General features: G+C 36.9%; 1 protein-coding gene across 8 annotated transcripts in view; it reads left to right on the top strand.

The window, feature by feature from the left end:
- MAPK8 (mitogen-activated protein kinase 8) overlaps positions 1-20,279 on the top strand; it is a 45,673-nt gene extending 25,394 nt beyond the window's left edge. For 4 of the 8 annotated variants that reach the window (XM_071748788.1, XM_071748789.1, XM_071748790.1 and 1 more), the window contains 7 exons: positions 2,169-2,334; positions 7,059-7,130; positions 9,078-9,260; positions 10,092-10,216; positions 12,207-12,270; positions 14,134-14,211; positions 15,231-16,170. In XM_071748788.1, coding sequence (XP_071604889.1) covers positions 2,169-2,334; positions 7,059-7,130; positions 9,078-9,260; positions 10,092-10,216; positions 12,207-12,270; positions 14,134-14,211; positions 15,231-15,376 — 834 coding nt within the window. In that variant the 3' untranslated portion in view covers positions 15,377-16,170. Of the gene's footprint in view, positions 1-2,168; positions 2,335-6,638; positions 6,711-7,058; positions 7,131-9,077; positions 9,261-10,091; positions 10,217-12,206; positions 12,271-14,133; positions 14,212-15,225 lie in introns of all 8 variants that reach the window. The other 4 variants (XM_071748791.1, XM_071748795.1, XM_071748792.1 and 1 more) reach the window with 3 other exon arrangements.
- Positions 20,280-23,161: the final 2,882 nt, after the last annotated feature.

Genomic DNA, 23,161 nt, shown 5'->3' with positions numbered 1-23,161 from the left:
CTGCAATGATCTCAGCATCATAGTAACTTTTTCAAAATTTGCTGAATGACTGAAATTACAACAATCTGTATTTCTGCCAGTAGCACTGGATACATAGAAATAAGTCATTTTTTCATAGCAACCTAGAGGCAGAGAACAAGGTAAAGATTAAACACAAAGTGTTTCACACAGTGTTTGACTATAGCTTTACACTGGTTTTAACAGGTGTCTCATTAGTCCTGCATGCAAACTCTGGAACATTGTACTGTGCCTTTTTTTGAGTGCTTAACAAAGGTGCCTAATTGAAGCCTTTCACAAATGTTTCTTTAGAAAGTAAAAAGCCCATGGAAACCATGAATACCCTCCGGGGATGACTCTCTCTCCTCTGCTTAGTGGGGGGAAGGCCATAAATAATCTCTGAGTTTTTAGCATTGACATTTTAAATTTTTAAGGTTCAGTGAGATGTATTCTGCTGTAGGTTCCAGATATGTTTATATGGCCTAATTAACTTAATCGTTCTTATAGGAGTTTTTTAGTCTTTATTTATAGGTAAACATGAGAAGTATTGATTCTGGTGAATTTGGATGCAGTGTAAAGCAGCTCTCACCTCCATCATTTTGAAGGACAGCTCTGTGTTCCAAATTACAACTTGTTCCTAGATTTCATGACAGCTACGTGATGTTCAGAAATTAGGATGGACAGTATTCTGTAACCTTTTGCTTTTCATTCTTATAGTGATTTTTCTCTTGCAAAGGGAAGATCTCTTAACCTTTTCAGTGTTAGACATTCAGCTTTGGGGAGGATGAATATAACTAATACTATGAGCATGCACCTGGGATTCTGAAATAAACATCCTCCAAATAGTAACATCAGTGCAAAAATAAAGCTGATAATAAACAGGATTTTAGCAGAATCTAAAACATTCATATCAAATAGCTGGAATGCCTTATAATACTTGAATTCCTCCCTGGCTTTTGAAAATCTTTTACACCAAAGTCTTTGTGTGATTTGTTGATGGATCTGTGAATAAGCAAGTAGGCAAGACTTAATTGCCCCTTAAAATTCTATTGTTTTGGAACTCTTTTTTTATAGTTTACTTTCTGTCTTTACTGAAGCTTTCCTAACTTCATAAGGAGTTTGCTGAAAGTCCTACAAGTGCAAATAAAACTTACATATATCTTACAGATAGCACTTAAAGTCATCATGAAACAGTGAAAGATAGGGCTACTTATGAAATCCCTGCAGCTCAAATACTGGAGTCATCTGCCACATCTGTTTTTTCTTTTATTAATCTTAGTGTAATGTAGGCAGAAAGGTTCTAAGCTTTATCTGTGTTGGCCTGTGTCCTATGAATGATTTTATGATGACAAAGTTATTGTGAATTTACTCTCTTTGTAATATGTGCTCTGTGACATTCAGATGTATGTAAGGTCCTCCTGTCTGAGTAGGCTATGTGTAAGTAGAAGCTGTAAAGCCACTATTGTCAATGTGTTTTTAGGGTTCAAATGAAGAGAATTCAGTTACCAAGTTTCTAACTAAATGATGGGAAGCTGTAGCAGAGCATTTTCCACTCCAGTTTATTGACTGTGTTAACTTCTGGCAGTTTTCAATGGTGCGTTTTAGGGTTTGGTCACCAAAATTAGTATAAAACCAAATCCTAAACAGAAAACTAAATCCTTATGAGCATGGGGATTTCTGTGTAGAGAAACATCTGCATTGATTCAAAAGATGTAATGCAGCCTCAACTAGCAAAGAAAGCTTCTACTTTTTTACATTCGTGCTATAATTTTAATAATTTGTATATCAAGATGATTATTTCACCAAATGATTTCACCAGTTGTCACATTGTGTTCTGCATTATTGTTACAAGTGAGCAGTTTCCAGACTTTTTATCAGAGCTTACATTTCTTACTAACCTCAGTTTATTTCAGACAATTGCTAACACATCTTGTAACACTGCTTGTGTTTTTCTTCTTTAATTGCTATATAAATCAAGAAACACAATGAGGGAATTAATTCTGCAGTCTGCTGAATGTCCATGAATTAAAGCAAGGAGCGAAGAAACTGCAGTTATAGCAATAACGTAGTTGTAAGTGGGGGGTTTAATATAAGCAGTGTTATCTTAAAATGTGAACCACAGAGTGCTTTGTGCTTGTCTTAGCAGTCATGTATGATGTTTCTTTTTAAAGGATTTAAAGCCCAGTAATATAGTAGTAAAGTCAGACTGCACTTTGAAGATTCTTGACTTTGGACTGGCCAGAACCGCAGGAACTAGTTTTATGATGACGCCTTATGTAGTGACTCGTTACTACAGAGCACCAGAGGTCATCCTAGGGATGGGATACAAAGAAAACGGTCAGCAAATACAGTCTTTCTTTGGCATAGCTTTATTTTCTGTTTGGCATACCACATTTTACATGTTAATGTTTTTTTCAAGCTGTAGAAATTTTATACATCAGCCTTGTGACCAAAATGCAGATTCTGGATACACTGATCTGTTTATTCAACTCAACCCATTAGAAATATTGACATTTAATAGGAGGAGAAATTGAGGGCCTTGTTTGTTTAAAAATTCAAATAGCTTGCTTGGTAGATTAAGTTTCTCCCAGGAAAAACTGGCAATATATTTTCTTAAAATATGGTATATGCCTTGATATACCTTCACCTGCCTTTATTCCTGATGAGGATCTAAATTGGAATTCATCAGTATATAGGTGACCTTAATGTAATGCTTGACTAACTATATGCAATAAAAGCTTCCAAGGGAGTAGGCAACTTAAAGACTACTGAGGAACAAACAAGCTAAAGTGTCCTACTATGGCAGCACTATTTATTAAAAACAGCCTACTTTAAACCTGTTGTGCTAAGTTTTTAATTAGTGTTGCTGAAGAAAGACTCAATAATAACTTCATGAAGCATGATAGATTCCTTGAGGTCAATGACAAATTGCAAGGGATGTTGTTTACTTTGTCCCTCTACTTGCATGCATTTCCTTTGTCATTAGACTCACTCCTCAGGATCTCCTATGAGAAAATAAGGAAAGGATACAGCATTTGAGGGAAACACTCAATCAAGAAGAGCACATCTGACTGAAACAGCATTTAGGAAACCACAAAAAGTAACGTTGTTCCTGAAATTGTGTTGTAGCAGCTGCAATTCTGCTGCCATTTCATTGATCCAGTGTCACTGTGGTCGGTCCAGCTCACTTGGTGTTTCCAGCTCTGGCTTGCACTGTGCACACAGGTCACCTTTTGCTAAATGTATTTCACATCCTTTGTTGGTTAGTCCTCCAGTAAGGCTGTTGAGGTGCAGTGATGCTTGAGTCTTTGTCAGCTTCTCCTAGTGGTGTGAAGCATGGCTTCTCAGGTTACTGAAACAACCAGGTCTTCTGTGGACTTTCAGGATTCTTAATACAATTTGCAAACTTGCTTAGCAACTCCATAGCATTATGGCAAGTGACTTCAGGTTGTGTGTAAATGATAGCTGCTATCTGCACAGAGCTGATTTTATTGTAGTTTATAAAAGTGGAGAAGTATAATTTCTCTACTTGTTGACAATAAAAGAAGCCAGCTCGCAGGAATGAGAATAAATGTTTGTTTGCAAGGGTCTGCTTTTTAATTCTTTTTGTATTGATAGTAAGCATGAGAGAATGTGCATTCCTTTAATGACCTTTGCTGCTGGCTTTTTTCTAGTAATTTCCAAATCAGTTTGAGTGGAGCAAGCTTAAAGTTATTTTTAACTGCTAAAGCTCTGTAGAAAACATGTTATTTAGGTTTGTCTTTCCTTTATTTTCCCCAAGACTTTACATTGGCCAGGTAAGAGGCATTAAAGAATATGAAGGTATAGTTTGAGTTACAGGAAGAACTGATACAATGAAAGTCACAAGTTTTCTATTTTGCTGAGTTCCCATATTTCTTACAAATACAAGGTAACTTAGAGTTGCAAAAGTGTGAAACACGCTTTGCACTAAAATGTTGCTTAGTTTATTATTGGAGCTAAATAGGTTGTGTTCTAGGACACCCTGCCATGTTAGTGACAGTCCTGTTCCTTAACCAAGCATGAATTGTGTTGTGCAGCAGAATATAAATAAAACTTTCTTTTCATATGAAAAATGCCAAAGCAAAGTATATGGTCATTGAGTCGCAAATTACACTGTTGGAGAACATGAAAGTAAATCTTGAGTCAGAAGACAAGCTGCATCTTCATATGTACTGATGTAATTAAAAGGCTACTTAAATAGCTGTCACTCTTGGAACCTGTCTGATGAGCTCTTCATTGTGTATCACCCCTGAGAGGGAGGGAGGGCTGCAGAGGGGTGGGAGGCAGATAGAAAGGATGTACTTAAGTAAGAGCCATGGGCTGCCCAAGATTCTCAGCTGTCATCATTGATGCCTATTTTATCTCATTAAACCCATAACTAAATTAAAAGTTAACTGTTTTACATTAGAGATAAATATTGAGAACTGACAGCTTAACATTTACATTTAGTTTAGTTGAACAGGGTACCTTACTGAATCTGGGTGTGAGGACTGCAATATATTGAGATACATACTGGAGAGTAGTGTTCTTTTGATACCATATTAAGCACATATTAAATCTTCAAAACTTGCAAAGGTCTTGGACAAACTGATTGTGGCATTAATTTCACATAGGTTTTGATACTGGAGGAGGTGAAGCATATCTGTTTGGGTATAGGACATTAAAAAAAAACTTGCAAACTCAAGAAATTAAGGAGGACACTGAAACTGTGCACAGTTAACATATTTAGATTTATGTGCAGCTACATGCACATTTATCAGAAGGAAAGCACTGAAAAGGAAGTAAAGATCCAAACTCTCTGAAACTACTACTTTCAAGTTTCCTAGCAGGTACACTGTTTGGTTTCATGTGATATTTTTTCTCTTAGAATTACAGAAAATAATAACTCCAAACACAGTTCATAAGAATAAAATACACTCTGTGTGAAAAACAGTGTATTTTAAAAAAAGCTCTTCTGATTCTGTAGTAAGAATTTGCTTATTCTTTTATAGAAGTATCCACAGAAGTTACAGATCTATAAATAAACAGCTTTTGTTTGATTAATGAAAGCAGCAAGCCAAACACCCCCAAAGATCAGAAATTTTGTTTTCTAGGGTGACCAGAGGTATTGTTGTTCTCTTAGCCTCTGAAGTAATTTGTCTTCTGAGGCATGAAAATAAGACATTGAGTGACATTACTACTTCTTTTCCAGACTTCCCTGTGCAGTTATTGGCATTGTTTCTGTCATGTTGGACACAAGCTAATTACCGTAGATTTCAGTGTAGTTTGAAACGTGATAGCAGCAGATTATATTTTAGCTGAAAAAGTCAACATTCAGAATTTTGTTTAAAAAGCTAAACACAAAACTTGGGTTTTATGTATTTGGGTCTTTAAGCCACAGAATATTTACTTTTCTTAAATATTTGAAAATAGGAGAAAACACTAATTGTAAAATGTGGACAATAATTTTTAAATGAACCAGGCCCTTAATTTTGACCTATTAATATGTACAATTATGATCTCCAATCGTGTGATTTAGATACTATTTTAGAGGAAATTTCAAATTAGTGGGAAGGAATTTTTTCAATAAGTAGCAGCATATTTGTTTTACATTGTTGAGTTCCTTCAGAACTTTGCATGTTCAATACAATTGTTCTCATTTAAATCCCCTTCTTTTCTGCTTAATTGAAATTCCAGTGCCATGTTTGATGTAAAATTATACATAATAGCACAAATTCATTATTATGACTTCAAGAAAACTTTTTCATACAGAATTAACAGTACTGCTGAAAGCAGACAGCAAAAAAAATGTGTGCCTTTAAAAGTAAATTTGTGCATCTTTGAGTATGTCTCTGAGTGATTTATTTTAAGGCAATATAGAAATGTGCATTTCATAAAAAATGTTTCAAGTTTTTCTTTTGTATAAGATGTTATTTCAGCATAGCTGGAGAAATAAGCAACTTTCACTGAAAATCTTTAGGAGCATATTTATACTGTCATGAACTGATCCTCTAAAATTCTAAGTGATCTTTTAGTGATGGTGTTTGCATTTTATTTAAAGGGAGAGAGAGATACATGGTAATCTTGACTTCCAGGAAATACTTCTAGGCAAATTTTAATTCCTATGTAATAACCAATTGATTAATTCTCCTCCTGAATGTATAAGTACTTGTAGATAACCAGTAGTTTTAAAGATCAGATTACTTTGCTACTTCTAAATTTATTCCTATAACTACAGTGGAATTACTTTCAAGAAATAAAATTCTCTTTGGTGCTTTAATCTAGTCTTTTGGCAGAGTATCTGTATCTTTGCAGAGTATATTTTGCAGAGTATCTCTGCAAGCCTCAGCGCTTGGAGAAGGGCTTTACTCTGCTTGATTCATATGTATCTCTCTCTGTGCTCTTGTTGGTGCTCTCGTACTATGTTAAACAAAAGGGTGTTTTTCTGCCTTGGGTTTCAGGCAGTTAAAAGCTAATCCTCATATTTAGTGTATTTTGAAGTGCTTGCATTGATTGATATAAAGACTTGCTCTTCTTCCTGTGCTGTCTCTGCAGTTTATAGGATGCAGTCATGTTATGCTTCTTTTAATTTTAAATGACCATTTGCTTTGCTTTTCCTTCTTTTTGTGCTACAAACATAGTGGATTTATGGTCTGTGGGGTGCATTATGGGCGAAATGGTTTGCCACAAAATCCTCTTTCCAGGAAGGGACTGTATCCTTGTGCTGCTGCAGCAGGTTGAATCAGTTAGGAAGTAATTAACCTTTTTATTGATGTTCTGTCATGGAAATGCATATTGTATAATTTTTTTTTTTATTAAATGAACATGGATTTTTCTTGTGAGTCACTTAAAAAAATGTTAAGAACTTCATTTTTTACTCAGGCTGCATCTAGCAGTAGGACATAGTCTCTGCTGGTCCTGTAGTTAGAATATATTCACTCACACTCATTTTCATTACACACGCTTTTTATAGTCACTTCATGTATGTATGTCTGGATATTTTTATTTACTTTATTTTAATAACTATCATTTCTGTTAATATCATTGCATTTTGTTTTCAGTTGACATTTGGTCAGTTGGGTGCATCATGGGAGAAATGATCAAAGGTGGTGTTTTATTTCCTGGTACAGATCGTATCCTTACCTTTGGCCTAGGATGTAGCTGTAAAAGGTCAAAAGATACTGCAGCAATATCGTTCCAGATTAAGGTGGTTCTTATTTTTAAAATACTGGTTTTAAACTGCCTTTTCAAAGTACAATTTGTGAGTTTGTTCTTTTGATTCTGGGAAGCTGCAAAAATGTCTACAGTTATACCATTTAAAGTAAAGCTGCATTAATGTGTATGACTGTCTTTAGAGATCAATACTAAGCAAGATGAACAAAATACCACTTGGGCAAACGTGATTATTTTTTACTTTTCCTTTCTTATTCCCCCTCCTTTTTTCTTTTCTTTTTTTTTTCTTTTTTCTTTTTTTTTCAATTTAATATAGTGTCTATGCATTTTTTTTTTTAATGTTGTCACATTTAAGACAGTTTTCTTTTATTGAGGTGAAGTTTTAGTGATTCACATGCATTGGTATTTCCTTTGGAGATAATTTTTATGTAATAACCTCTTAATCTTATTCAGTAGCTGAGCATGTTAGTAACTATCCTTTACATTTTATAGGAAGAGTTTACCAAAAATTCCTAATGAGCTTCATTAGTTACACTCTAGAGTTTCATATTTTTGTAAGCAGAAATGATCCTGGAAACAGTTTTCAGAAATATCTGGCACTTCTCTCTTTTTGTTCCATGAATGGCTTGGTGCTGCCTGAATGGGTTGTCCTGTGAACAGAGTCTATTCCAAGCAAATAGAGGGGAAGCCTCTAGATCATTGCTAAAATTGGTGGATCTAAAGAGACTTTGACATTTTTGTCCTTTGGCTAGTAGTTACACTCCAGTTTCTAGGTGCCATCAGAAATCTTCTCTGCTTTTGCTGCAGATTAGCTTTTAATAAGTGATGTAGTACCATTTAAGGGAGAAGATCCAGGGCATGCTTGTTTTCACACAGCTGTGTCATTGCATGTGCTGCACCATGCTTAGCTTTATGCATCCTGGGTTTCTAGTGTGGTTTTTCAGCTTAGGCTCAGTGCCATGCAATGTTACTTCTTTTTCAAGGCATGTACTAAAGCACAGTAGAACTTGAAAATCCTTATATAAACATCTGCTGTTAGTTTTAAGAATGTAAGAGCAGGTCCTGCCACATCCAACTGAAGTTTCAAGCAGCCCCTAAATCCCATCTTTGATGGTAGCCAAAAATAAAAATTTGGGAAGACTATATGAATGAGATAAGCATATATAACATTTCACCTGAGATTTCTCCCAGTGTATAACCACCTGTAAGCAGGAATTCCTGAGATGAACATTTTTATTTATTAACGCATAATAAATTCTTCAGCCATGAACTGGTCTGTCTTCCCTTTACCTTGTATAAACTTTTCGATTTAGGTGTTCCCTACATGTTTTTTCAAGAAATTCTTTAATTTCTGCATTCAGATCTTTAAAAAAATGTCATTGACCTCTGTGGGCCAAGACTTCATCCTTTGTGCCCACTGGTGCTCAGGGTTGCATGTTGTTAGTGGGAGGTCATTGACTTGGGAGAGTCCTGCACTTGGCTGAGGGACCAAGATGAGAAGGAAGGACAAAGCACCTACCCAGGGCAATTCTCATAATGTCTTGGTGATGTGTAAGTAGCTTGAGTACTGTGAAGAAATGTTTAGGTCAGGGAATTTTTCTCCAGAACCTAAGGAAGGACTTTATTTAAATTTATTTAATACTTCTTTGAGTTGTAATTTTCTCTTTTTCCCAGAAGTATATCCTTTGCAAGTTAATTGTGGTTTTGATTAAAACATACTGCCTTGACTTCTCATAGCCTTTCTTTGTTTCACTGTTTCCTCTAAGAAGGTAGTACTAATTAATGGTGATTAACTTGATATTTTATTATAGTTTTCTGTGTTTTCTCTCTGGTTGTTACTGAACATGATTTTAACCTAACCTAGCTGAAAATTAGTCACCGTGTTTTTCTTAGCTGCATAACATTAGATATTGATCAATGGAATAAAGTCATAGAGCAGCTAGGAACACCATGCCCTGAATTTATGAAGAAATTGCAGCCTACAGTCCGAACTTATGTGGAGAACAGACCTAAATATGCTGGTTATAGTTTTGAAAAACTCTTTCCAGATGTCCTTTTCCCAGCTGATTCTGAGCACAATAAGCTTAAAGGTAAGATCTGTCTTCCTTATGCTGTATATTTTAGTCTTAAAACAAATATATTGAACAGAAATATGTCTTGGTTTTGTTCCCTATAAAATCATCCTGCTAAGGATTTAAATATTATGATATTTTTATCACAGGGAGTGGATAAACATGTTGGTGTATGCTTATGCACACTTTCTCATCTTCTCTGAAACATCTGCTATTCTAGAGATGTTTCTTGATACTTTTCTGTATAAAGAGAAGCCAATATATATTTTTTTCTTAATAACAGATGCCAATGTGATTTAGAGAAGAGTAGAGGGGAAAATGAAATAGAAATGGCATAGTCAGAGTAGATGTTTGTCTAGGGATGAATAGAAAGGTCTTGTATTCATTATATGTAGATATCCTGTAGTTACTGAAATATTGTACTAGTTCTTAAAGTCACCTACTCAATGGAGTAAAAGTTTCACCATATTTTCTCTGAGTAACAGTATATGGCATTTTTTTCCCCATTAACTGTAAGAGAGGTGCAAAGATGCTTGCTCACTGCTACTCCAGACAAGGCTGTACTGCCAGCTGAATTACATTTCACATAAGGATGTCACACCAAAGGGCACTTTGTGCTGAAAATGCAAAGTAAAACATGTGCAACCCCTTTTCTACACGTGTTACTCACTTCAAAAATTTTTCCCCATCAAATAGACCACTCTCCTAAACCCCAAATTATGTGAGGGTTCATAGATAGTAAATGGGAATTTCATTGCCCTGGGTCTTCTCTTCCTATGAGCCTGGAAGTAGGGCATTATGTTCACTCTAGATGGCACTAGTCTAAATAGAATTTTTTACTTTTTGCAGCAAGTCAAGCAAGAGATTTGTTGTCCAAAATGCTGGTTATAGATGCTTCTAAAAGAATCTCTGTGGATGAAGCCCTACAACATCCGTACATCAATGTCTGGTATGATCCATCAGAAGCAGAAGCTGTAAGTTCTTGTTTTAGGTCTCTGATTAAGAAGGTACTGTGCTAAAGCAAAATTGTTGTGGTGCTTGATGTAGCTACTTGAAAGAAGATTATTGCATGATCTACACATTTCACTACAAGTGTAACTGAGTCATGATCTTTTTTATAGGCATCAGTTGTCATGTTTATTAGATACAGTATTAGGAATGGGTGCAAACTGAAGTGCCTGCATCTGTCTGTGTGTCCTTGTGTTACTGCATATAATCTCATGGACATCTAGAAATATCCCATTTAGTAATGTCCCAGTGAAGTTGCAGTGTCCTTCTCTGAAGACACGCAAAACCTGCCTGGATGCATTCCTCTGGGACCAACACTAGGTGGGCCTGCTCTGGCAGGGGGGTTGGACTTGATGATCTCTCGAGGTCCTTTCCAATCCCTAACATTCTGTGATTCTGTGATGTATCTGAAACCTTTTATACAGGGTTCTGATTTATTGAGCTTCAGTTGTTTCAGTGTGGTTTGATTTTCCTGAGAGGATTCTGAGGTGTTTATTCCTGAGTGAGAGAAATATTTTCATTAGTTGTAGCAATTGATAGTACTCTTAAACTAGGAAAATTTACCTGGACCTGAGCAAAGCCTTCAACACGGTCCCACATGACATCCTGGTCTCCAAGCTGGTAAAACGTGGGTTTGATGGGTGGACAGCTTGGTGGATAAAGAACTGCTTTGATGGCTGCACCCAAAGAGTGGCTGTCAATGGGTCCATGTCCAAATGGAAGCCAGTGGCACGTGGAGTCCCAGAAGGATCAGTGGGACCCTCAGGGACCGGTCCTGTTCAACATCTTTGTTGGCGACATGGATGGTGGCATTGAGTGCACCCTCAGCAAGTTTGCTGATGACACCAAACTGTGTGGTGTGGCTGACACACTGGAGGGAAGGGATGCCATCCAGAGGGACCTTGAGAGGCTGGAGAGGTGGGGCCATGCCAACCTCATGAAGTTTAACAAGACCAAGTACAAGGTCACCATCTGGGTCAGGGCAATCCCAAGCACTGATATAGGCTGAGCAGGGACTGGCTTGAGAGCAGCCCTGAGGAAAAGGACTTGGGAGTGCTGGGGGATGAGAAGTTCAACATGAGCCATCGGTGTACAGCCCAGAAAGCCAACCAGATCCTTGGCTGCATCAAGAGCAGCCTGGCCAGCAGGTCAAGGGAGGTGATTTTGCCCCTTTTACAGGAGGGACATGAACGTGATGGAGTGTGTCCAGAGAAGGGCCATGAGGATGATCAGAGGGCTGGAACACCTCTGCTATGAAGACAGACTGAGAGAGTTGGGGTTGTTCAGTCTGGAGAGGAGAAGGCTCTGAGGAGACCTTAGTGTAGCCTTCCAGTATCTGAAGGGACCTACAAGAAAGCTGGTGAGGGACTTTTTGGGATGTCAGGACTGGGGGGATTGGATTCAAACATGAGGAGGGTAGATTTAAATTAGATATTAGGAAGTTCTTCACCATGAGGGTGGTGAGACACTGGCACAGGTTGCCCAGAGAGGTGGTGGGAGCCTCATCCCTGGCAGTTTTTATGTCCAGGCTGGACAGGGCGCTGAGCAACCTGATCTAGTGGGAGGTGTCCCTGCTCATGGCAGGGGGGTCGGAACTTGATGATCTTAAAGGTCCCTTCCACCCCTGAAAATTCTATTCTATGATTCTGTTATTCTGTGAATTAGAATTCTTCTGAGCTCTATCATAACTAGAGAAAAAAAGGAGACTGCTGCACTTGGAAGTTATTTTACTAGTTTCTATTTTAGTTACTGCAGTAATGATACTAAATCTGTTAATCAGGACAACTTAAAAAACGTAGCAGCATCTAGAAAATAAGCAAGGTTCAAGTATGAGAGAATATATGACGATACATATGCAGTATAGTTAAATCACATTCCTTTTCTAAGTGTTTAGTTTCATTTGTAGTTTATTGTGGTTTTGTATCCCTTTTAATCATGAGTTGTTGTTTTTTTAAGCCTCCACCAAAGATACCAGATAAGCAGTTGGATGAAAGAGAGCACACAATTGAAGAATGGAAAGGTAAGATGAGCATTTTAAGTTTAATAGGAGTAGTCTTGATCCCAACGATTACTGTCACTAAGGTTCCTGTGAGCAGCCAAATAGTATTTACTTAAACTTCTTCGAATTGTAAGGGAATAGGTCAGTACTTCACAACATCTTGATTGTTGATTTTTGCAACACTAAAAATGTTCCTGCAAAGGTGCTGATCCTTTGAAGTGAACTTGAGACCTACCTATTTCAGACGAGTAACTTTTCTGGACAAACTGCTGCAGTTGAAAAAGATGCAGGAGTTTAAGCAATGTAAGTCTGAAGTAGAAGCACTAGTTAGTCTTCCAGTGAAGAGGCTATTAGCAGTAAAAGTTTTTTTTAAATCAATCAGAGGATTAGAAAGTGTCAGTAATGAGTGATATAGTGAGGTTTATTATCTTTGGGATTTTGAGAAAATAGCTGGGATTGAGGTGTTCAACAGATTGCAGTATAGCATTAGACTTAAGCCTGCAAAAGCATAATCTTCAAGTGTTCATTGGTTTAATATCTATATTTCCTGGTCATATATGAGGTGTAAAATAATAAAAGTATAAGGGGAACATCTTTTTTACTTGCCAAGCTTGTGCTTCATTTTGAAATTGCTCCTGAAGGATGTGGTAATATTGCTGAGATTCTAGCACTAAGAAAAAATGCAGATCCAGAATGCTATGCAGTCTGTAAATATTGCATTTAAGCAAGAATTTAGTTTATTGAACAATCTAATATTTTATGCTGAAAAAATCTAGAATGAGATATTAGACCTGTATAATCTTTTTGTCCCCAGAGGAAAAAAAAAAAAAAGCAGGGAAAATGTTTCCTGAATAATTTCTGACAATTTCATTCTGTTGCTGGTAATGGACATGAGTCTGTAAAATCTAGTACTGCCATACTTTTGAGTTCCTTTCTGTTAATAACTGAGTTATAATCATGAAGACAGAGATAGGGAGAATCATGGAAATTTTCTTACCATCCTTCTTCCAAGCAAAGTAATTTTCCTTTAGAGGCAGATGTGCTGAGGGCATTTCAAGCAATATGGAAATTACTTTTCGGATATCCATAGTCCTTGAAGTCATAATTCTTAAATGCCTTTTTTTCCCATACTATTTATACATTATACTAGTTTGCCAGTGACAAGTAAGAAGCAGTATTCTGACAGTCAGTTCTTATGAGCTGTATTTAACATTTTTAGTACTTGTCTTGTGTTGTTACTTTGATAGATTCAGAACTGAAGTCTTTTCTGGGTAATAAGATGCCATTTGCCTAGAAATCTTCTGGCCACTACGCAGGACATATGATTCATGTTATAAGCACTTCTAACCTGTTTAAGGATGAGGAAACTCTGTAACTGGAAGGTTAAGTCACTGCTTTCCTTTGAAGTGGCTACTTAGGTGCCAATAAATACTGTATTCCATTTCATAATGAACTGGACCTGTAGATGTTGTTGCTTGGGAAATTTTGTTGCGAATATTGGTTGGGAGGATGGCAATGCTGTTTGGATTTGTTCCTACCTATTCCTTTGAAGACTGCTCATTGAGTTTATCTGCACCAAAGAAGCCTTCATACAAACTCAGTGCTCATGAAGAACCAGTTTAACCTGAGGTCCCCAAGCAGCTGGTACAAAAGGGCCTTAGAGCAATGTCAGTGTGTATCAGAGTGCCAGCCTGTTGGAGCTTCAACAGAAAAGAATTGTACTCTTTTCTATAACTTGCCAGTTCTGTAGTTGTTAAAAACTAATTATGAACTAATTATAAATCAATGAAATTTAAATGTACATTTTAACAGGAGATGTATATTAATTCAGTCTAACCAGTCTTGGGTTTGCAAATTCATTTTTTGCCTTCTCTGCATTTTCAGAGTTGATATACAAGGAAGTCATGGACCTAGAGGAGAGAACCAAGAATGGGGTTATACGTGGACAACCAGCCCCTTTAGGTTGGTTACAATAAAAGCACAGTATAAAGCTACATCAGCTTTTAGGTCAGGGGGGAGTAAGCTGTTCAAAATATCCAACAGTAACCTAACTCAAAATACAGCTCTTAAATAACCCACAACCTCTTGAATATTTTTTGAGATACTGCTTATTTGAATAGAATGTGTGGGGTTAATGGATCTTTTTATTACTTTGGTAAATTCCTCTATTATTGTCCCCATTTAACTGATGCTTCATTAATTTTGGTCGAGAAACATCTTGATGTGTACTGGCACTACTCTGGTTGTACCTATAACTTCCATCTGGAAGAGTTCCAAATGAAGATATAAACACTTTGTGTCTGTTGAGTAAAGAAACAGGACTACTAAGTTGTCAGCCTTGAATATTCCCTCAAAACAGAAAAGATGATGGAGCATTTTCAGAAACTGTTGCTAAATTTTAGAGCAAAATGTGACCCTTGGCTGATCACAGTTAGGACTCCATTTACACTGTTGAAAAATTATGAGAAGAACTGAACAGCTATTGCTGACTCTGCTCAGAGTTCACTGAAGTCCATACTCTGAAAATTACAGTGTATCTGAGACTGAATATGTACAATATGGCTTATTCCATAAGCCATGCTTCCCAGCCTGAAGGAAAAAAAACAGTACCCTTATTTTTTTGTCTAAGTATGTAGATATAATTCTAGCTTGGGGTCTCAACATTTAGTAGGATATCTTAGCTCTGGGTTTATGCAGTATTTCCTGTATTTGTGATTTTTACATTTCATCTATTAGCATTTTATTGTAATTTGACAGGTGTCATGCCATGTGGGTTTTGTGGTTTTTGACATGCCATTCATTATGCCCCTAGATAAAGACTTTTGGGTTTTATTTACTTTGACACTGTATTGAGACACATCTCTTCAAACTTGATGTAACAGGAGAAATTAATGACTTCTAGGAAGAGACAGATTAATGCAAGTACTAAACCATGCAACTGTATCTGCAACTGATTTGCTGTTTTGTTTCTCATAGCACAGGTGCAGCAATGATCAATGGCTCTCAACATCCATCTTCATCGTCATCTGTCAATGATGTGTCTTCAATGTCAACAGATCCAACATTGGCCTCTGATACTGACAGCAGTCTAGAAACCTCAGCTGGACCTCTAGGCTGCTGTAGATGACTACTTGGTCTTCTGGGGGGTGGGAGGGGGTTCCTTTTAGTCATTTATAGGGCACCTTTAAAATTTGGTGGTATTTTTGAGTGTTTTTTCAAAAATAATTGTAGAATTCATCATAAAGTGCTGTAATTTAAACTGTAAGTTGTTTTAAAAGCAGCCTTTTTTTTTTTTCCTGTAATTAACTGTAAAATATTAAACCTGATAATTTTTATTGTGGTTTTAAAATCTGCATATTTGCTTTACTATTATGCTGCTGATCTTTTTTTTACTGAATTTGTAAGATTTGTTTTATCAGAGCACATGTTAATATTGTGGTCATTACCATATAATGAATTATTTAAGATTTTATAGGTTTTCAATTTTTAAATTAGAATTTATTCCAGATGTTTTGTTCATGATATCCTTCAACATTTTATGCTTGGTCATATATCCATATCCAGGTGGAGGGGGGAGAGAATTCCATATAGCCAGCTGTAGTTCTGGGCATGCTACTGTGGTGCTGGCAGTGCACAAAATCCTCTTTTGTTTGACCACTGACCTGTAATACTTCAGCAAAAGCAACAATTAGTGATTTTTTTTTTAGAAAAAACGTATACAATCCTGTGCAAAGTAACCTCATCTGAATGGTTTTATGAACTTAAGAAAGCAAAGTGTATCTTCAAAGCTGCAGAAATACCCTAATGAAGTAATGTGATATTTTCTGCAGAGCTGTGGCATGCCAAATATTATGATCACTATAAAACATGAGGATATTTCATGAATAATACATTGCAATGCAAATAAACTGTTTACTTCTAGCTTGTAGCCTGTTTTTGTACACACACAAAAAAAGTGTATCCAGGATGCCTAGACTGCCAACAGGGAAAATGAATATGCTGTAGCTATCCTTACATGTAATACGTGATTCTTAGGAGTTTTGCTTCTTACTGTTTTATTTTTTTTCTGCTAAGGCGACTCCTTTTTGGGTAGAAGATGGAATGACATGAATGCAATAGAGGCAAAACTTCATCTGTTCTTTCTCCAGTAACTTTTTGCTAAAAACTGTTAAGTGGTAGGAGAACCTCAGGATTTCTGTAGCTAATGCATTAAGTGAGCAATATATACCATCCAAAGGGGGGAGAAGTAGTGCTGTATAAATTAGTATTTATCTCTTTCATTTCATCATGACACCAGTGTAGCAGAAATCTTAATAATGGTTCATCTAAAGTCATAAATATTCAGTAGTTTTTAGCACTGAAGCTACTAGGTTTCATTACACTTTTTAAACAGAAGAAATACCGAAATACATAGAACAGTTACTAAATAGTCATGTAAAATGGTGCTGCTCCTCACAGAAGTATTTTAACTGTTTACATTTTATATTTACATAATGATTTGTGTATAACTTACTTGAGTTTATGTATGAGTTAAACAATAATTCAGAATTTATTGCTTTGGAAAATGCAGATTTTTAGTGAAGCTAGGCTGTATAATTGATTGCCTTGTGTAAGTGCGTATTTTGTGTAGTGAATTAAGAATGTGAACAGGAATTTAAATTGAGGTAAAATGCGCATTAAAAAAATACAGAAGTCTTGCTAGGTAGGCAGAGAGCATAAGGAAATCATATAACTGACAATAGAGATCATCCAGGAGTGACTGATGCTCTTCAGTGTGGTTCCTTCTTCTTGTTGGGTTAAATAGGTATCTTTTTGATGGTTTAATTGAAAGAAGGAAATGTGTCTTTGCAGTAAGTTTCAGAAAAACTGACGTGAAGGTAATGCTTGCAATGTCAGATGTCTTTCTTGAGAATGCTTAGGGTTACAAGGAATAGTAATGTCTCAAAGATTACTAAATTAATAAACTGCACATACGTTTTCTGGCCTGGCTAAGTGAGTGGTAAGTGGGTGTATGTGTAATTTTGCTTTCCTCACTTGTATCTAATATTATTTCCATGTTGCCTTCCTAAACCTCATTTTGTTAAGGCTATTATTTTTACAGGATCCTGCCAAATTGTATATTACCTCAGAATAGGCAGGAAATGTTTGGATTCATCTAGCACTGGAACATAGAAAATCTGCTCAAGTTGAATGGAAACCAACAGAACTGTCTATTTTGTTATTTTTTGTCAAAGTTCAAGCTGTGATTTAAGCCAAAATTTTTTCTTGATACAGCAGTACTAATTGTTTTATAGGGTCAAGTAATATTCTGGTCAACCCAGTGTAATGAATTTAAGAATGACAAAATCAACTTCTTATACCTTTAAGTGCTGTTGAGGAGAATTTCAGAGAATCATAGAAATACTGGTAAATATAATTCCTATTTAAATTTATTTTGGACCCCTCTGGATTGCAGTTGTGACTTAAATATTTTGAAACTTTAAAATATTTTTGCTACTTTCCAATGTTCTAAAGAAAAATTGATTTTAAAATTGAGTAAAATTGTTACCGCAGTGGGCTATCAATAGTAACTTAATTGAGTTCATAGCTCTAAAGAAAATTGTACTGTTTGTCTTTTAAGGTAGGGTTGATGAATGGGTGGGACTGGCCACTGCAACCAATTGCAGAATAACTGAGCTGTGTTTAAAGTTGGAGCTTCACCTGTGGAAACTTAAAAGAGTTTACTTTAGTCACCATCTTCATAGCAGTGTTGGTTTTTTTATAAAGACAAGGAAATCAGAATCAGTAATCAAATTATAATAACAACATGACAGTCTCATGTTCCTTTTTTATTTGTTGAAATAGAAAATTATGTTGTAGATAGTTCTACACTGCCACAGGTAGCAAACAAATGGGTAGCTGGAGTTTAGCTGTCTTTGTCAATTCTTACAGTGTTAGATCTTACACTATCTAATACACTGTGCAGTTTTATTCTTATGATATTATTAAGCTTTATTTTAGCCTATGATTCAAAAAAATCTTCTGATGACAGGCTTCACTAGAGTGCATACAGCTTTGTTCTTCTAGGGCTGTTCAATCCATTGGGAGTTAGTAGGGATTGAATTACAGTGAGCTGTCTCGTTTCTTGTGTCAGGTGAGGTTAAAAGTTGGGCAACAGTAGTGAGATTAATATCTATCTTTTCTGTGGCAGCCATCAAGAATAAAACAGCTCCTCTTCTCTTGTAGAACTGAGGGGTTTGTGTGTGAGAAGCCAGACTGCCAGAGCACTACCCTTCAGTTCAACAATCTCAGACCAACCTGACTGACCAGGTCACCTCTTGTGGTCATTCTTCAAAGCTAAAGATACTTGGCACTTTTCCTTAAATAGGCACTGTGCAGCTTGGGTTTTTAGTTTAGAAGCACCTTACTGCAGTACAGTCAGTAGTATCTTTGTGGATAAGAATTGCAGGTAGCCACAAGGATAACAACAGCATAAATTGTTTGGTAAAGCCCCCTCCCAGCAGAGGTGAGAGCTGAGGGGAGGGTGCAGCGAGCTCTATCTGAGGAGGTTGTGGCAATAGCACCCTCTGCTGCCTCAGGGTCCAAGGACACGGTGTGTGACTGATGTGGGTTTGTTTTATGGAATATTGTTTCTCTGAACACAGGCTATTTAATTGGAGAGCAAAAGTTAAGCACCTTGACAGGCATTTGCATTGATATAATGCTTCTGCATTGATGTATATGGCATTTATCTTAACACTACATAAAGAAAAACTATTCAAACTCTTACAGGAGAAGAGTTTCTACCCTGCCAATATTTCAAAGCATATGACATTGAATAATTATCAGTTAAGATTAGGGGGGAAGGTCAACTAACACTTGGTCTTACTGTTTCAAGTTGCTAAAGGAAGTGAATTACTGTTTCAAGAAATGTTTTTATTTGCTCTTGACAGCAGCTTGTCCATGCTATTACATTTTATTTGCTTGTCAGTGTTTTGGTTGGTATATATTTATTTTGAGGACTGGAGTTGAAGGAGAGCTGTCTGCATTTTTCAGTAATGTTAGGAGGGTTTTAATGGAGAAATGTGATGAGACTCTACTGCCTACCTGAATTTCCAATTCACTTAATTTATTCTTAGTTATGGGCACTGGATAAAAGTGGTATTTTAAGTGATCTCTTTCACTCCCTTCTCCTCTTCTTTAGATATCTCTGCATTATGGAAGTGTGTTATGAAGCAGATCACATGGTGTTTCTATTGCAGTTAGAAGTTTAAGCTAGGTTTTCTTGAACTACCTCACACAAACTTTCTATGTTTAAGTGAGTAAAGCTAACCCTTGCTATTGGAACTACACTGAATGTGAATAGAAAAATATGCTTCATTTAGAAAAATAAACCTATTGGCCAATGTTGAGACACTATGACTAAGTATGTTTCTTAAATATTTCATGTAAGATGTTCATGTGTATTATATAGCTCGTGTACAGTAATGTACATCTAGAATATTGTGTTAGCTGTAAGTTGGTGATTTTAATATTGTAGTCTGGTTTTGTAGGTAAAAATAGCTAGTGATGTCAGCTCATCATTTACATTTTACAAAAGGAATAATTCTTGGTAAGCTTTGCATACAGATGAATTACTTTTGTAGGCCCAATATCTAGTCTATTTTTTGAGAGTTCTTTAACTTTTATTACTCAAGTTGAGAGGAAAAAAAACCCCTAATTATTGTCATCATTCCTTCTACCCCTTTTGAAGTATATTCTTAATTTTATTTTGTTCCAAGAAATATAAAAGGGAAGATACGCCATTAAAAATCCAGGGGAAAAAAATGTAAATTTTTTTTCTTCCCCACATTTGATACCTTTTCCTGCTTTTCCTTTTATTCCTTCCAAATAAGCTGTTGGTGGGGCATTACTGAGAACATTGTGGGTTTTGTAATCATTCATGCCATAGGTCATTACATGTGCACCATTGGAATGTATACATTGTTATCTAGTATGTCAATTGGTTATAATGATATTTTAAATAAAAAAATAAAATAAAAAAATAAAAATTGACCACTATGCATTTAGTATTTCTTCATTAGTAGGCTGGAATGTATTTCATACGGATTTCATAATAATGCTGCATTTGGAGCTTTTTTTTTAGCATCAGTCCTTCCTGAGAATGCATCTGCTTTTAAGGTAATTAAGATCCTGTCCTGTCCGTGAGCTCACTCATGAGCAAAGTGACATCTCTTCCATTTCTCTGTTCCCTAGAGCTTCAGATGTGCAGCTTCCTTGATGCCAGCTCTAGCCACCTTCTTCCTGGAAAGTTGCTGAGACCCTGTGTTGCAGAAAAGAAGCTGTGGGCTGTCTGGTATATTAAAGGAGGGCCCTGTCCCTCTGCCCTTAGGAAAATCTTCTCAGAGAAGCCTGAAGGATTGAACTTGTGAAAAGCTCTTATAGGAGAGGTAACTTGTGTCAGCACTGCTTGTTCTGGCAACTGCAGTGGGGCTGAACCCTAATGCAGTGCATTTCACTGCCTTCATTTTCAGCAGGTTCTCAGCAGTTCTGTTAAGGAAGGTTCAAGGTGGCTTTGAGTTGTGTTTGTGTGTGTGCTGTTACACTGATGGTGTGTACCTTGGAGCTGTGTTGTGTGTGTGCTGTTACACTGGTGGTTTGTACCTTTTTAAGGGAAAGGAACTGCCTATGAGCAGTGCTGGGCAGCCTGCTTTGTTTCTCTGGACCATTGTGAGGAACTCTTCTAGAAATGTGTTGAGAATCAGAAATGCTCTTTTAAAATTTATATATGTTAGCAGACAGTGTAGTTATTCCAAGTAATTTATTAATATAGTGCAAGGCCTGAGACAGCTTTAGCTTTGCCAGGAGTTTGTATGTGGGTGGCTTCAGCCCAGACCCAAAATGCTCCATAGTGCTGCTGGCATGAATAATCCCATTTGGTAAATGTGGGTAGTTCAGTAAGTTGTAGTTAATCATTTGCCTTCGTATATTAGAAGACCTACAGAAGTTTGCTGTTATTCTGGAATGCTGCTTTACAGCTTTGGAATTTTCTTAAGTGTATGCTTGTGTTAGATTTTATTCATGGAAAAATTTACACTTTTGCCTGCCTAATACTGGAAGGGATATTCCAGGCTGGAAAGCTAAAGGTCTGCAAATAAGGAGCACTCTCTCAGGTCCATGGATGTGGCAAATTGAGTGGTGGGAAAGAGTACAGAAGCAGAGTTTAAGCTAGTTAAAGAGGGTATCATCTTGCTCAAACGCACCTCTGTGGCATTGCATACAGCAGTACAAATATGTTCCTATTTCTTGCATAATTCCCCATGATGGGAAATCACCATTATGCTTCTGTTTCTGTGCTTTAGGGTTAGCATCCCACTGTGGTGTGTTTTAGCATGAACTGGGTAGTTTGCAGCTTCTTGCTGGCTTTGTTTACTGCAATGAATCATCTTCAAAAGGACCTGAAATACAGTCCTCTTGAAGAAAAGGAAGGGATGTTTGTTTCTGAAGCACAATGGTCAACCAAAAGAAAAAAGTTCGTTCCATTATTGCTTTTAGTGAATGCAGTTTAATTTGTGAAAATGAAGAGAAGAATGAATTTTATCCTGGATGCAAGATTATCCTGTGCTGGTGGAGTGTGGGCTTGTCAGCATGGATGTAAATGAAGGGTAGTCATTGTTTGGATAGGAATAGAAGAGGGTATTAAATTAACCTAGTGGCTACTGATACTAGAAACTTCCTTTTTTACCAGTCCTGGTGTTATAATTGCAGAGAATTACAGGCCACTCTCATATTGAAGTTTATTTTGTGATGACTGGTGTAGTACTTAATGCTGCCTAATTCGTCATGGTCTTCCCACTCAAAATCTGTATTAAAAAGGTTCATTCTCACGTTAAATGTCTTAATGCTGCTGTTTTGAAAAGGCCATCATATGCCTTGCAAGATCAGTTGTGGCTTTTAGTACTACAAGGCAGGGGGTGGGAAAGGGAAGGTCGGAGCCGTGCTGCTGCCTGCAGAGGGCAGGATGCTGCTGCTGCTGCTGCCCAGCTGGATATTCTGCGAAGGGGAAATGGTTTGAAGCTACTGATTTGACCTACCCTCTCGGCTTACTTTTACCACCTATCTTGACTTGTTTTAACCAAGAAAGATTAGGCTAAAATGTTTCTTTTTCTCACTAAAAATTGTTTTCATTTCTAGAGGAAGGGAAGTCGTTACAGTGAGGTAAAACCGAGTTAACTTCAGATGTGAGAATATCTGTGAGATGGTGAAGAGAAAAGTGACTGATCTGCTGGTACACAAAGCCCACTCTATGATTATTTCCAGAAAATAAGTAAGAAAAGAGGACAGATGAATTCAAGTAATTTTCTGAACACAAATAAAGCAGGCACCTTAGCTACAGTCTGTACTTTCTCTGTAGCCAGATCATGATGTTGTGGTGCTTTTCCATTAAAAATCTTTCTCCTCTGAGACTCCCCAGCTGCCTCAGCTGTCAAAGAGTCATGCCAAGAAAGAGCAAACAGTTCTGCAAGTGTTGGGCTGGCAAGCAGAGTTCAAGCTGAATCTGGTGAAAGTGTTTTCTGTGTGCAGGCCCTGCATGGCTGAGGGTTCTATGAACATTACACGCAGCATCTCAAAGAAGTGAGCCCTGGCTGCTCCTTGCAGGACTTGACAGCTTTGTTCTAATGATATTTCTTTAGCAGAAGTAATGAACTTAGGCTCTGAGTTATTTGGTATATTCCTGTCCTCTCCTCATTGTGAACAACAAAAAGTTCAACTGCTGTAATGAGAAATGTTTTAAGGCAGTTAATAGTAAATTGTCCTGGGGAGGTTGAAGATAGATCCCCACCCTTCCCCCTTTATTTTGTCCTCCCTCAAAATTGATCTTATTTCTTTTACCATAGGTTTTGCTGTTAAAGATTAACGGACTGCAGCAGTT

Source organism: Heliangelus exortis, chromosome 7, assembly GCF_036169615.1.
Source record: "Heliangelus exortis chromosome 7, bHelExo1.hap1, whole genome shotgun sequence".
In the NCBI taxonomy this organism is placed as follows: Eukaryota; Metazoa; Chordata; class Aves; order Apodiformes; family Trochilidae; genus Heliangelus; species Heliangelus exortis.
This window is presented reverse-complemented; position numbering and strand designations above follow the sequence as displayed.